At 42.3% G+C, this 16,674-nt stretch overlaps 1 protein-coding gene across 1 annotated transcript in view; it reads left to right on the forward strand.

The window, feature by feature from the left end:
- Positions 1-15,153, forward strand: part of NTSR1 (neurotensin receptor 1) — a 231,425-nt gene extending 216,272 nt beyond the window's left edge. The window contains exons 2-4 of the mRNA XM_058178373.1: positions 2,595-2,796; positions 11,801-11,891; positions 14,904-15,153. Of these exons, the coding sequence (XP_058034356.1) occupies positions 2,595-2,796; positions 11,801-11,891; positions 14,904-15,153 (543 nt within the window). The remainder of the gene's footprint in view (positions 1-2,594; positions 2,797-11,800; positions 11,892-14,903) is intronic.
- The last annotated feature ends 1,521 nt before the right edge of the window (positions 15,154-16,674 follow it).

The following is a 16,674-nucleotide window of genomic DNA, read 5'->3' on the forward strand; positions in this document are numbered from 1 at the left end:
TACAACGGTACTGGAAACTACTTATGACTGTTCATATCCCTCTGCATAAACCGAAGGATAGAATCAAGATCACGTGAAGTGTTAATACCACTTTATAATACCTTGGTAAGGCCACACTTTGAATATTGTATCCAATTTTGGTCTCCACGATGTAAAAAAGATGTGGAGACTCTAGAAAGTGTGCAGAGAAGAGCAACAAAGAGGATTAGGGGACTGGAGGCTAAAACATATGAAGAACGGTTGCAGGAACTGGGTATGCCTAGTTTAATGAAAAGAAGGACTGGGAAGGACATGATAGCAGTATTCCAATATCTCAGGGGTTGCCACAAAGAAGAGGAAGTCAAGCTATTCTCCAAAGCACCTGAAGGCAGGACAAGAAGCAACGGGTGGAAACTAATCAAGGAGAGAAGCAACTTAGAGCTAAGAAGATATTTCCTGACAGTTAGAGCAATTAATCAGTGGAACAATTTGCTTTCAGAAGTTGTGGGTGCTCCAACACTGGAGGTTTTTAAGAAGAGACTGGATAACCATTTGTCTGAAATGGTGTAGGATTTCCTGCTTACGCAGGGGGTTGGAATAGAAGACCTCAAAGGTCCCTTCCAGCTCTAATCTGACAAAGAATCTGAACGCTCCAAGAAAATTGGTTGGTAGATAAGAGACAACAGGTGGGCTGGATTTAAATCACTTGTGGGGGCAAAGGGATTTGGGACTGATGACATATTTGACCCCTCCTTCGGGCTCAGCCCGGTCATCTCCAACATCATCCATTCCCTCCATCTCCCTCCATTCCCTCCCTTCTCTTCCTTACTGCTGCTTTCCCCTCCCTGTGTTGTGTCTTCAATGGCTAAATTCTCACAGGAGCTTTGCAAAGGCAGAAGGCAGACCGTCTCAAAGGAATTCACCTCCCCGTCCTCAGTAGCAGCTGGCAAACCAGGTAGTGGTTGCTGCAACACAAAAATATATTTTTTTTTATTTGCATTTATATCCTGCCCTTCTTCGAAGCCTCAGGGCGGCTTACACTATGTCAAGCAATAGTCTTCATCCATTCGTATATTATATACAAAGTCAACTTAATTGCCCCCAACAATCTGGGTCCTCATTTTACCTACCTTATAAAGGATGGAAGGCTGAGTCAACCTTGGGCCTGGTGGGGCTTGAACCTGCATTAATTGCAAGCAGCTGCTGTTAATAACAGGGGCCGCGGTGTGGCTCAGGCTGTAAGAAGCCTGTTATTAAACACAGCTGCCTGCAATTACTGCAGGTTCAAGTCCCACCAGGCCCAAGGTTGACTCAGCCTTCCATCCTTTATAAGGTAGGTAAAATGAGGACCCAGATTGTTGGGGGGGGGCAATAAGTTGACTTTGTATATAAATATACAAATAGAATGAGACTATTGAAATGTAAGCCTGAGTCTTTGAGAAGGATGGATATAACAAATTAAAAAAAATAACAGACTGTCTTTTTTTTTTATTTACATTTATATCCCGCCCTTCTCCAAAGACTCAGGGCGGCTTACAGTGTGTCTTAGCAGTCTGAGCCACCAGAGGCCCAAATATTGTCAGAGGTTCCCTTCTTCTCAAGAACTGAAGGCCAGTTCCTTCCCTCGAGCTCAGCCTGGTCATCTCCTACAGTCATTACATCTTGGAATGATTACAGATTAACAGAGTTGGAAGGGACCTTGTAGGTCATCTAGTACAACCCTCCCGCCCAAGCAGGAGACCCTACACCATTTCTGACAAATGGCAATCCAATCTCTTCTTGAAAGCCTCCAGTGATGGAACTCCCACATCTTCTGAAGGTAAAGCTGTTCCATTGGTTGATTGTTCTCACTGTCAGAAAATTTCTCCTTATTTCCAGGTTGAATAGCTCCTTGATCAGTTTCCATCCATTATTCCTTGGTCTTTAGGTGCTTTGGAAAATAATGTTACCCACTTCCTCTCTGTGGCAGCCCCTCAAATATTGTCACACTGCTATCCTGTCTCCCCTGATCCTTCTCTTCAGTAGACTCACCATGCCCAGTTCCTGTAACTGTTCTTCATACATTTTAGCCTCCAGTCCCCTAATCATCCTGGTTGCTCTTCTCTGCACTTTTTCTAGAGTCTCAACATCCTTTTTATAGTGTGGTGACCAAAACTGGATGCAGTACTCTAGGTGTGATCTTACTAAGGCTTTACAGAGTGGTATTAGTACCTCACTTGATCTTGATTGTATATCTCTGTTATTGCAATTTAGGATTGTGTTGGCTTTTTTAGCTGCCGCTGCACACTGCTGGCTCATATTTAGCTGGTTGTCCACTAAGACTCTAAGATCCCTCTCACAATTACTGCTATTGAGCCTGGTTTCACCCAGTCTATATGTGTGGTTTGGAGTTTTTTTGCCTCAGTGTAGGATTTTACGTTCCTCTACACTGAATTTCATTTTGTTAGATAATGTTAGAATGGTCATTAAATAAATTATTGTAAGTCGAGGACCACATGCGGTAGCATTTTTACTGGAAAGAATGGATCCCGCCAGCACCCAAATCTCTAATCTCTTCTCTCCCTTTTTAAATGCTAACAAGATTTCTCTATTTCCTCTCTTCCTGTCCCATCCAGGTCAATGTCTTCATCTCCTTCGTTTTCCCAATGGCGGTTATCTCCGTCCTCAACACCATCATAGCCAACCAACTTATTATCATGTTCAAGCAAGCGGCCCAAGAACACCAAGTGTGCACGATTGGAGGACAGCAGACCATGCTCAGCATGTCCATGGAACCTGGCCGTGTTCAAACCTTGAAGCATGGAGTTCGGGTTCTACGTATGTACCCCTCTGATTTGAGGCCACCTCTTATCTGATATTCAGTTTTTCCGTACAGCTGAGATCTTGCCCCTGTGGCTTGGAAATGATGCATTGTTTCTTCCAGAGATGAAACTTCTAATATTCCCAACTACCTGGGAGGTATTTGAACCAGCTGGGTTGGGTCCACATAGTGCTTGATGTCTGTTTGTGGCACTCCACAATGACCTGAAAGGGGCAGTATTGCACTTCCTTTGGATCCCATTGTCACCAAACTAGAAAGAACAACAAAGATGATATTGTACAGAGATGATTGAAGATGTATAATCAATGTAAGATCGGAGCTGCCTGGCTATCATTTCAGAATGATGGGAAGGAAGGAAGTAGAAGAGAGAAGGAGGTAGGAAAGAGAAGAGGAGGAAGAGGAAAGGAAGGAAGAGGGATAGAAGAGGGAGAAGAAAGGAGTAGGGAGGAAGGAGGAGAGGATGTAGATAAGAGAAGGGGAGGATGGTCGTGGAAGTAGAAGAAGGTAGAGAAGGGAAGAGAGTAGGAAGGGGGTGATGACCGGGCAGGTCCGATTAGTTGTATATGATGGTACATTAAATATGTAATTGGATATGAATGTTAAAATAAAACTTTTTATAAAAAAAAAAGATGATAAAGGGTCTGGAAACTATATTATTACTGGTCATCCCACAGTCAGCCAGATGTTCAGACTGGGTTTGACATTTCTGTCTATCTATCGAGTCCTTACCAAGGACCTGTGATAGGCAGATGTGGATTTATATTATTATTATTTACTTTATTAATTAAACATGAAACACAGTCAACTGAACATTCAAAAAGGCATCACAAGTACCATTGACTGGTGCTAATGGTTGATACAAGTTGCTGCAGGAGTCCTAGGTATCAACCAAGTACCTTCTTAAGATGTATGATGTTCCAAGTAGAATAGAATAGATTTTTTTATTGGCCAAGTGTGATTGGACACACAAGGAATTTGTCTTGGTGCAATGTTCTCAATGTACCTAAAAGAAAAGATATGTTCATCAAGAATCATAAGGTACAACACTTGATGATAGTCATAGGGTACAAATAAGCAATCAGGAAACAATATCAGTATAAATTGTAAGGATACAAGCAATACAGTCATATAAATGGAAGGAGATGGGTGGTGGGAACGATGAGAAGATTAATAGTAGTGCAGACTTAGTAAATAGTTTGACAGTGTTGAGGGAATTATTTGTTTAGCAGAGTGATGGCGTTTGGGGAAAAAACTGTTTTTGTGTCTAGTTGTTCTGATGTGCAGTGCCCTATAGTGTTGTTTTGAGGGTAGGAGTTGAAATAGTTTATGTCCAGGATGCGAGGGGTCTGTTAATATTTTCACAGCCCTCTTTTTGACTCGTAGTTAGTGTAGCGTAATAGAGTAGCGCTGTTTTTTGCAGTTCCGCTGGTGTTATTGCAGGAAGATGCAATTTCTTGATGCATTTTGTAAAATTCTTGGACATGGTGCCAAGTGCCCCGATGACAATGGGTATCACCGTCACATGTTTCATCCATAGCCCTGTAGTTTCGATGGCCAGGTCACGATATTTCGTGATTTTTTCCCAGTTTTTTTTCCTTCTACTCTCGCATCTCCTGGTACAGCGATATCAATAAACTGTACGTTTTGGCCCTCAACAACCGTGATATCTGGCGTGCTATGATCCAAATGATGAAGATTATTATTATTATGTAATATTATTATTAAGAGTATGGCATCTACAGAGGTCAAGCAATCACTGATATACAAATATTAATTTAAATAAATATACAATGCATATGCATGTATGTATGTATGTTAATTTGTAATATTCCATGCAATCCTGCCATCAACACTTTGTTACTAGAGGAAGCTGTGCCATTGGCTGTATTTTGAATTTGCAGATAAGGAAGGAGTGATAGATTAGATAGACAGGCAGACGTGTGTGTGTGTGTGTGTGTGTGTGTGTGTGTGTGAGAGAGAGAGAGAGAGAGAGAGAGAGAGAGAGAGAGAGATAGATGATAGATAGATAGATAGATAGATAGATAGATAGATAGATAGATAGATAGATAGATAGATAGATAGATAGATAGATAGATAGATAGATAGATAGATAGATAATAGATAGATGATAGATAGATAGATAGATAGATAGATAGATAGATAGATAGATAGATAGATAGATAGATAGATAGATAGATAGATAGATAGATAGATAGATAGAAGATAGATAGATAGATAGATAGATAGATAGATAGATAGATAGATAGATAGATAGATAGATAGATAGATAGATAGATAATGGATGATAGATAGATAGATAGATAGATAGATAGATAGATAGATAGATAGATAGATAGATAGATAGATAGATGAGAGAGAGAGAGAGAGAGAGAGAGAGAGAGAGATGAATTACCATTTGACCATTGCTTGGTTTTTAAAAAGGCATAACAATCCTTATGGATTTTTTTCTACAAAATGCAATCGTGAACTGTATATGTAGTTTTCCCAAAAATACAGAGTTTGCACCCATTTTCCAATAGAATATGCATCATTACACACATTTTCTAAGCAAACAAATACATCATAAAATTCAAAGAGCTGCACATTTATTTAAAAAATTGGAATACAACCATGTATTATTAATTTATTAATGAAATTACGTTAAGATGCCTAAAAGAAAAAGGCGGTAACATAATTCTCAGTACTGCCTGCATAGTTATTGTTCAAATAATATATCCAAGGTCACCGAATTCTTGCTCTTCTTTGAACTGTCACTCTTTCTGGATCTCCAAATTTATTTAAGGTACAGCCAATGGCACAGCTTCCTCTAGTTACGAAGTGTTGATAGCAGGGATTGCATAGAATATTACAAATTAACATAAAGACCTTGTTAATTGATTACTCATTTACTGAGACATGGCTAGATAGATGAGTGAATAAAATATACGATTGTGCCTAATAATATCAGAGAGCATAAATAAGCAGGGGGGGAAAGCCTCATCTAAGCCATCCAGTTCTGTCTTCTGAGAGAGGAAATGTGAAAGACATAATAACAAATGCAAAAAAACCGAGATTAGATTGAACAAGGTCAATTCATAATTTCTCCATCCTGATTCAAAATTTAGCAATTGTTATAAAATTCAGTTTGTTTTACAGAGAGACCTATTCCTTTGTCTGTCACGGAAATCATAATATATGTTGGAATTTTACACACACACACGCGGCACACAGCTAGGACCACACCCACACAGGATGTTGCAGCACAGTATTCAGGATGTCACAGCACTAGAGCTCAGGATGTTGCAGCACAGCCCATAACCCAGGTCGTTAAGACTAATGGGCACACAACTAGGACCACACCCACACAGGATGCTGCGAAACAGCTGACCAATCTGCAAACATCAACTCTATCAACCAATCAAGATGTAACAACACGGCCAACCAACCCGCTTACAGTAACAAAGCCAGCACTCTACACCTCCCCACCAGTATTTATAGAGAGACGGCAGCTCCGACCACACTTTGCTCGCGCAAGCACAAAGCCGAAAGCACCAGCCTGAAAATGATGAGTGGGACCTCGTCAAAACATCGCCTAGATACTTTCAACCTTACATGGGAAAAGACCCGAATACGCCAAGACCTACACACACACACACATACACATATATATGGTAAGGAAAACTTTGGAATTGCACCACGGAGATAGATAGATAGATAGATAGATAGATAGATAGATAGATAGATAGATAGATAGATAGATAGATAGATAGATAGATCTCCATGGTGCAATTCCAAAGTTTTCCTTACCAGTCTGTGGGTGTGGCTTGGTGGGGGTTATGTGACTGGGTGGGTATGGCCAACTTTTTAAAACTTTTTTAGCATTTTTTTAACTAAAAAAATTTTTTTAAAAAGGTTTTAACGATCAGCTGTGACAATCAGCTGTGCCTTGCGATTATCGGAACTTCTTTTTTTTACTTTTTTAAAGCATTTTTTTACTACTGGTTCAGGCAAATAGGTAGTAAAAAAATGCTTTTAAAAAGTTTTTTAAAAAGGTTCCGATGATCACATGGCACAGGTGATTGTTACAGCTGATTGTTGGAACCTTTTTTTTTACTTTTTTAAGCCCGAACCGGTAGCATTTCACCCCTGAGATAGATAGATAGATAGATAGATAGATAGATAGATAGATAGATAGATAGATGATAGATAGATAGATAGATAGATAGATAGATAGATAGATAGATAGATAGATAGATAGATAGATAGATAGATAGATAGATAATTTTATGTATTTATTATGAGTTGTGGTGGCACAGTGATTAGAGTGCAGTGCTGCAGGCTACTTCTGCTGACTGCCGGCTGACTGCAGTTTGGCAGTTCGAACCTCATCAGTCTCAAGGTTGATTTAACCTTTCATCCTTCTGAGGTCTGAGGTAAAATGAGGGCCCAGATTGTCAGGGGGCAATAGGCTGACTCTGTAAACTGCTTAGAGAGGGCTGTGAAGCACTGTGAAGTGGTGAATAAGTCTAAGTGCTATTGGTATCACATCAGCTGCCGGTGGACTAGACGGGGTGTGTGTGTTGGGATTGGGAAACTGAAAGAATTATTTTGTGCTTTCTTTGGGGACATCAGATTTCACCTGACTTGACTTCACCCAATTCCTCTCAGGAAAAGTTCTTTTCATTTGACTCAATGGATTCAAGAGTGTTGCTTTCCTGAGGGGCCGACTGGGGCAGGTCTGACAATCCGTTTAAGTGCAAACAGAGTCTATAACAAGCCATCGGTTCACTTAATGAATATCACATTCACTTAATGACCACCACAAAAATATCATAAAATTTCACAATCCTCATGGTATATGGCCGTAATGGCCATTTGTCGAGGACTAATTGTACCAGACTAATTGCTGCACAATTCCAGGTGACCACCAGATGGCAGCAGAGGGTTAGACGGTTTATATCTCTTTGCTGCCACCAAGTGGCCATTTCAGGAGCTACAGCCCAGACCTGTCAACCTTAATGAAGTCATTGGAACATGACCCAAACATCATTCTTTCTTCAAATCTGGCTAAGGCAGGATTGAGAGCGTTGACAATGTCCCCGAGCAAAAAAAAAAAAAAGCTGGTTAAAATTCAAATAGAGAGATGGCTTTTTCGAGGCGCTGTGCCATTTGAAGTTGAATAATTGAAATCAGGAGCTGCAATTCTGGCAAGTTTCACACTTCAGTAGAGAAACAAGTCACCAGCTTGTATTCCAAGTGGTGGAATAAGAGGTTCGTGCCAAATACCAACAGTTTTTGCCAACAGAAAAGAATTACGATTGGCAGCATCTGATAAAGAATTGAATAAGAGACTGAATAGAGTCACATTAGAGTCTGGCTTAGATGGGAATCAACCAGAAAATCCTAAGATTCTAGACTAGACGGGGAAGTTAAAAGCAAACAAGAAAGTGTCCCAGGGACTGGTAAATTACAGGGCTAAAATATCATCATTATGATTATACAGTCCTCAACATATGACCATTCATTTAGTGACTCTTCGAAGTTACAACAGTACTGAAAACGAGACTTATGACTGTTCCTTGCACTTACAACCATTGCAGCATGCCAGTGGTCACATAATAAAAATGTGGGTGTTTGACAATCAGCATCTATTTACGATGGTTGCAGCATCCTCAGGACACATGATTGCCATTTGCGACCTTCCCAGCCAGCTTCTGACAATCAGAGTCAATGGGAGAAGCCAGAGTTATTTAATAATGGGCTGATTCACTTAAAAACTGCAGTGGTTCACTTAAGACTACTGTCAGACCTGCCCCGATCTGATCCTTTGGGAAAGAAAGACCCTCGACTCCATTTGGTTCTTTTACAAAAAAATCTTGGGCTACAGTAAAGTCAGGCAAACTCTGGGCTTCCCATGCTCAAAAGATACAGAAAGGTTTCCCCACATCCTAATCTTACATCCGTGACCAGTCTGTCTTCAGCCAATCGAAACTCGCCAAAGTGTTTTGAGAACGCTGAGATGTTTTGGAGTAATCCACATTCTTTCTCAGGGTGCCCAGCCTTGGATGCTGGCACAAACTGATTCCAAACGTCTCTGGTCTTTACCACCTGTCATTTCCCCCCACCTCCCTATTGTCCATCACGTACGCACACAGCTTTATTGCCCATCTATGCTTCCCTCCTCCCCTCCTAGACTTTGATGGCAAGATGCCTGTGAAGCACCAAGCCAAGCCTGGCAGACCTGACAACTGCAGGTAGTCTGATTCAAAAAAATTAAAGCAGGGAACCCCTGGATTAAAGGTAGTCCTTGAATTACGACTATAATTGAAGGAAGAGATCCAACCTAGAACTAAGGGGAAATTTTCTGACGGGGAGAACAATTAATCAGTGGAACGACTTGCCTCCAGATATCGTGGAGATTTTTAAGAAGGGAATAGAATAGAAGAGAATAGAATTTTTTATTGGCCAAGTGTGATTGGACACACAAGGAATTTGTCTTTGGTGCATATGCTCTCAGTGGACATAAAAGAAAAGATACGTTCATCAAGGTACAACATTTACAACACAATTGATGATCAATATATCAATATAAATCATAAGGATTGCCAGCAACAAGTTATAGTCATACAGTCATAAGTGGAAAGAGATGGGTGATGGGAACAATGAGACGATTAATAGTAGTGCAGATTTAGTAAATAGTTTGACAGTGTTGAGGGAATTATTTGTTTAGCAGAGTGATGGCCTTCGGGAAAAAAACTGTTTTTGTGTCTAGTTGTTCTGGTGTGCAGTGCTCTATAGCGTCGTTTTGAAGGTAGGAGTTGAAACAGTTTATGTCCTGGATGTGAGGGATCTGTAAATATTTAAATAAATATATAAATAAGAGACTATACAGTCCCTTGTCTGAAATGGTGTAGGGCAATGATGGTGAACATATGGCACATGTGCTGTAAGTGGCATGCAGAGCCATCTCTCTGGGCATGCCAGCCATCATCCATTGCTCTTCCGGGTTCTGGTGTGCATATGCGCACTGGCCAGCTGGTCTTCGTGCACGCATGTGCACACAGACCAGGTGAGATGTTTTGGAGTAATCCACATTCTTTCTGCGCACCGGAAATCAGAAGCTCAGCTTCCTGGCGTACGCATGCACGCCCGGGAACTGCTCTTCCAATTTCTGGTGCTCCCCCACGTGCATGCTCCCATTTCGGCACTTGGTGCTTGAGCAGGGGGCTGGACTAGAAGACCTCCAAGGTCCCTTCCAGCTCAATTCTATTCTAATTACATAGACTGTGTATACAGTTTATATTTGCTACTCTTCTGTCATGTTCCCTTCATAAACTAAATAAATAATTGCAGAAATTGTTCAAATGCCTCACTGAAGTGAGACCATTGCTCCTGACATGTACACGATTTAGAAGATTAGTGATGCATTGTTCACCCATTGTTGTGGTCTGCCAGCAGCCCGCGGAGCTGGCAGTGGAGTCGGACAGTGAGGAGGCTGGGGAGGACAATGGGCCTGTTCTAGAGTCAGAAGAAGGCCCGAACGAGCTTCTGCATCAGAGGCAGAGATGGAGCCAGGGCCATATGGGAGTGATGTGCAGACTCCAGAGGCAGACAGCAGAGAGGCAGAGGAACAGGAGGACCCTGTTCCTAATGCACGCATGTGAAGAACTGCCAAAAGGCAAGAGCAGCTAAAGCAAAAAGGACGACTCAGGAGTAAGGCCAGAAGATGATTGGGCCCTCCCATAAGGCTTAAAAGAGCAGCAACAGCTCTTGGGTGCTTTGTAGGAAAGCAACGTTGCTACAATTGTTTCTTGTCTCTTGTTTCTGAACTTCGAGAGGTTCTTGCCAAGAAAAGCCTTTGGCAGGGTGCTAAAGAAGACAAAGGTTTGTGATAAGGCGAAAGGACTTTTTTGGAATTAATTTGGACTAAGCTGAGAATGAAGTAATTCTCATCTGTTCTAATAAAATATGTTTGTTTAGGACTTACTGTGTCTGATATTAACTACTTGGTCCTGGGTCACAACATACATTGAAAATAAAATAAAATAAAATAAAAACACAGGCTTCATGGTGTCTTCCGATTGTTTTCCACTTTCCCCTTGACATGGACTGAACTCCCGTTGAGCAGATAACCTTCAGTCATAAAATGATACCGGTAAAAAAAAAAACAATTAAAGATAATCCTCAATTTAGAGCAGTTTGTTCAGTGATCAACAGCACTAAAAAAAAAAGTGACTCAAGAATGTTTTTCACACTTACGACCACTGGCCACATCATCAAAATTCAGACGCTTGGCATCTGACTCATATTTATGACGGCTGCAGTTCCCTGGGGGTCATGTGATTCCCCCTTTTGCAACCTTCTGACAAGCAAAGTCAATGGGGAAGCCAGATTCACTCCACAGCCGTATGACCAACTTGACAACTGCAGCGGTTCACTGAACAACCATGATCAAGAGAAACTGTAAAACGGGGCAGAACTCACCTAACAAATGTCTCACTTAGCATCAAACATTTTGGATTCAGTTTGTGGTCGTAAATCGAGGACTATCTGTATGCTGATAAGAAGGAAAATCAGATTGAATGATTGCAGTATAAACACTGTGGATTAGATACAGAATGAGCATGGCGGCCTAGCGGTCAAGACACTGAGCTGCTGACCAAAAGGTGGGCAGTTCAAGGCCCAAGTACTGCATGATGGGACGAGTTCCCGTTCTCTGCTCCAGCTCCTGCCCACCTAGCAGTTTGAAAGCATGCAAATGCAAGTAGATAAATAGGTTCCGCTTTGGTGAGAAAGTAACAGCATTCCATCTTGGCTTATAGTTACGATGGTCACATGACCCAGGAAATGTCTTTGGATAATGCTGGCTCCTTTGGCTAGGAAACAGAGATCAGCACCGCCCAGCTGTAGTTGGACACAACTGGCTTCCCTTTGCCTTTTATTTTTTTAACCTTACAAAATGAGTAGCTAACTTCATTATTCCTTCACTCTCCATTTCAGGTGCCGTTGTGATTGCCTTTGTGGTGTGCTGGCTTCCATACCATGTGCGGCGGCTTATGTACTGCTACATCTCAGAAGATCAGTGGTCAGAGTAAGTAATTTGATTCCTATCGTTGTTTTGCAGAGATAAGCAGGCAAAAGGTCTAAACCTGTGAGGGCGAACCAGGTGGCACGCGGAGCCATATCGGTGGGCACGCAAGCTCAGGTCCGGCCAGCTGATTTTCGGGCCTTCTGGGCCACCTGGAAGTAGGGAAACAAGCTGTTTCCTGCATCTAGAGGGTCTGAGGGGTGGTGGGGAAGGCCCGTTTTTTGCTCTCCTCAGGCTCCAGAGCCTCTCTAGGAGCCTGGGGAGGGCGAAAATGGCCCTCTGAAGGTGGAAATGGCTTGTTTGCCAACTTCCTGTGGGACCGGAAGGCCTGTTTTTTCACCCTGCCCAGGATCCAGAGGCTTTCTGGGACGCGGGGGGCACATGCATGCATGGGGGGCTGGGCACATAGAATTATGGGTGTGGGCACTCACACACGTGACACCCTCCCCCTGCGCTCCCCTTGCTTTTGGCACTTGATGGCAAAAAGGTTAGCCATCATTGGTCTAGACCAGGGGTGTCCAAACTTGGTCCCTTTAAGACTTGTGGACTTCAACTCCCAGAGTCCCTCAGCCAGCAAAGCTGGCTGAGGAACTCTGGGAATTGAAGTCCACAAGTCTTAAAGGGACCAAGTTTGGACACCCCTGGTCTAGACTTTTCTCTCAAAATTTCTTGAATGTCCTCTGTAGATTCCTCTTTTGCTAGTGAGTATCAATGATGGAAACTAATCAAGGAAAAAAGCAACCTAGAACTAAGGGGAAATTTCCTGGCAGTGAGAACAATTAATCAGTGGAACAACTTATCTCCAGAAATTGTGAATGCTCCAACACTGGAAGTTTTTAAGAAGACGTTGAACAACCGTTTGTCTGAAGTGGTATCGAGCTTCCTGCCTGAGCAGGGGGCTGGATTAGAAGACCTCCAAGGTCCCTTCTAACTCTTGTTATTTTATTCTATTCTAAAATAAGTATCCTTTTTACAGTAGTAGGCAATGGGACTTTTAAAGTTCTGGTGCAGTTTGAAGATATATCAGTTGGGTCCTTGGTGGTCTCTGAGCTTGGTTGTTTTCTTTCAGAAGTTTCTTTTTTTATTTTTTTAAAAAAATAATTTTTATTAAGCAGTTTGTCTTTAAAAACAACACAAAAAACAATCACACCTGTATAAAAACAAGACGTGACAAGACATAATGTATTAAACATTACATAACATTAATGGTAATTTTACAGCATTTCGTATTGACTTACGTATTTTGCTTTTGTAGTTCTCTATTCTATCATTTCTATTTACTACTCAGTAGTAAGTTTAGAATAGAATAGAATAGAATAGAATAGAATAGAATAGAATAGAATAGAATAGAATAGAATAGAATAGAATAGAATTCTTTATTGGCCAAGTGTGATTGGACACACAAGGAATTTGTCTTGGTGCATATACTCTCAGTGTACATAAAAGAAAAGATACATTCGTCAAGAATCATAAGGTACAACATTTAATGATAGTCATAGAATAGAATAGAATAGAATTTTTATTGGTGAAATGTGGTTGGACACACAAGGAATTTGTCTTGGTGCATATGCTCTCAGTGTACATAAAAAGGCAAGATACATTCATCAAGAATTCTTAGGTACAGCACTTAATGATAGTTGCGTTACTAATCGTGTTACTCCAACATATTATAATATTCATTGTTCTTATCTACACATTTATATTCGCTTATATTTACGTCTCTTTATGTAATGTTGTTCAGTTACTTTAAGTTTCACCAATATTAAGTTAAACACTTCTTGTTCTGATTTCTATTTTTGAGAACATTTTCTTCCATATTTCATAATATTCTGAACCCTCTCTCTGTTTCAACTCCATAATCATTTTATGCATCTCTGTGCAGAAGTTTCATTTCCCAAACTAATAACATCTTCAGGGCTAGAAGGGAATGGGGTTTGCGGAGAGGAGGAGGAGGAGGAGGAGGAGGAGGAGGAGGAGGAGGAGGAGGAGGAGGAGGAGGAGGGAGGAGGAGGAGGAGGAGGAGGAGGAGGAGGGAGGAGGGAGGAGGGAGGAGGAGGAGGACTGTAAGGTCCTTGGTGTTCTGTGTCTTTGGAGGTTTTCTTACAGATGTTTGGTGACATCATCAGGGCTAGAAGGGAATGGGGTTTGCGGAGAGGAGGAGAAGGAGGAGGAAAGGAGGAGAAGGAGGAGGAGAAGGAGGAGGAGGAGGAGGGAGGAGGAGGAGGACTGTAAGGTCCTTGGTGCTCTGTGTCTTTGGAGGTTTTCTTACAGATGTTTGGTGACATCATCAGGGCTAGAAGGGAATGGGGTTTGCGGAGAGGAGGAGGAGGAGGAGGAGGAGGAGGAGGAGGAGGAGGAGGAGGAGGAGGAGGAGGAGGAGGAGGGAGGGAGGGAGGAGGAGGAGGACTGTAAGGTCCTTGGTGCTCTGTGTCTTTGGAGGTTTTCTTACAGATGTTTGGTGACATCATCAGGGCTAGAAGGGAATGGGGTTTGCGGAGAGGAGGAGGAGGAGGAGGAGGAGGAGGAGGGAGGAGGGAGGAGGAGGAGGACTGTAAGGTCCTTGGTGCTCTGTGTCTTTGGAGGTTTTCTTACAGATGTTTGGTGACATCATCAGGGCTAGAAGGGAATGGGGTTTGAGAGGAGGAGGAGGAGGAGGGGGAGGGGGAGGGAGGAGGGAGGAGGAGGAGGACTGTAAGGTCCTTGGTGCTCTGTGTCTTTGGAGGTTTTCTTACAGATGTTTGGTGACATCATCAGGGCTAGAAGGGAATGGGGTTTGCGGAGAGGAGGAGGAGGAGGAGGAGGACTGTGAGATCCTTGGAACTCTCTGAGCTTGGAGGTTTTCTTGCTGACTCTTCATTACCCAACCAGGCAACTTCATCAGTGCTTGACTGTTCTTGGGTGGTTCTTGGAATTGGGTGGGGTTTACACTTTGCAATAAGGGCGAGCCGCTTGTACATTTTTCAGTTGTCCTCCACTGAGATTATCTTCCCCTTTTTTTTTTTTCTTTCCTCCCAGCCTCCTTTACGACTTCTACCACTATTTCTACATGCTGACGAACATCCTCTTCTACGTCAGTTCGGCCATCAACCCGGTCCTCTACAACCTGGTCTCCACCAACTTCCGCCAGATCTTCTTCTCCACCTTCGTTTCCGTATGCCTGCCGTGGCGAAAGAAGAAGAAGAGAACCAAGTTCAACAGAAAGTCCAACAGCCTCTCTAGTAACCATACTTTTTCTAGCCAGGTCACCAGAGAAACTACCTATTGAGACATCGGGATTCCCAAGAAGAAAAGGAAGGAAGGAAGGAAGGGAAAAGGTTCCAGCAAGACAGGAAATAGAACTTGTGAAAAGGGCGGGGAGGATCTGTCCTGCTTTCAGACAGGACTTCCAACTTCACCGCCGCATGGACATGTTTGGCTGATTGCTGTCCATTGGAATGAATACGTGTCCATGGTTAACATTGAGGTGATGTTCCTGCCTTGGCCTCTGGCTTTTTGTGAGTTATGTCTCCATGTGTTGTCATCTTGATCCAGCATAGAAGTTTGCCTGTTGATGTTCTCCAGGAAGCTTTCTCATCTATGGAGTCAATGTTGGCCAAGCTTTGAATGCCTCTTGCTAAGCGCCAGGGAAATCAGGAGATTCGGGCAATTTCAAATGAGTATAAATATTTATTGCAATCTTAAGCTGTCTAGAAGAATCTGACCAACTGACCGTTAAGGGAAATGAGCGGGAGATAAGAAGGCATTCAAGGTGGGCTGGACTTCAATCTCTTGCAGGCGCACAGGGATTCGTGACTTATGGCACGCTTGACCCCTCCCTCGGGCTCAGGTCATCTTACCTGGTCATCTCCTGCAACTCTCTTACTGTACTCATTCAGTTTCTCAGTTTAGAAGTGCCATCAGCAAGGAGATTAAGATCACTTAACCTGGTTATCTTGTAAATGAAGAGAGGAGGTGAAGAATGAGCAAGATTTCATTTTTGTAAGAAAGAGAAGGCTTATGGTTTTATGCACAGGCAGCCCTCGACTTACGATCACAATTAAGTGAATGTCGTCCTATTTTATGACCTATCTTGTCACCGTTGTTAAGTGAATCATTGCAGTTGTTCAATTCATGACTCGGTTGTTAAATTAATCCGGTTTCCCCTTTGACTTTGCTTATCAGTAAGCGACCTCATAACCCTTACACTGCAACCATCATAAATACGAGTCAGTTGCCAAGCGCCTAAATTTTAATCACATGACCATGGGGGGTGCTGCAATGGTCATAAAGTGTGAAAAACGGCCCTAAGTCACTTTTTTTCAGAGCTGTTGCAACTTTGAACGGTCACTAAATGAACTGTTGTAATTCGAGGACTACCTGTATATTTATTTATTTATTTTTAGGATGCAAGAAAGGCTTCATACCACAAGTCTTTACAGAAAGAGGAATGTTAACTATAGTAAAGAGCACGCAATACTCAGAAATGAGGTTGTTTCTGTATTTTTGGAAATCAGGCTACATTCAAACTTCATATCCTATGTAGGGAATTATCGTATTTTTTGGAGTATAAGACGCACCTTAGTTTTTGGGGAGGAACATAGGGGGCAGAAATTCTGCCTACCAGGTATTCATCTGGCTAGCATCCTTAGCCTGGTCAGCTTCAGCACATTAGTTCGCTCACTGATTTTGAGGTTGGGGCTGGTTGGGGCTAAAAAACAGCTTCTAAAGCACAGCTGATTGTAGGAGGGAGCAGCAATTAGAAAAGCAGGCAAAGCACAGAAGATCGCTTTACTCACGTTGGGGATGC

Source organism: Ahaetulla prasina, chromosome 3, assembly GCF_028640845.1.
Source record: "Ahaetulla prasina isolate Xishuangbanna chromosome 3, ASM2864084v1, whole genome shotgun sequence".
Classification (NCBI taxonomy): Eukaryota; Metazoa; Chordata; class Lepidosauria; order Squamata; family Colubridae; genus Ahaetulla; species Ahaetulla prasina.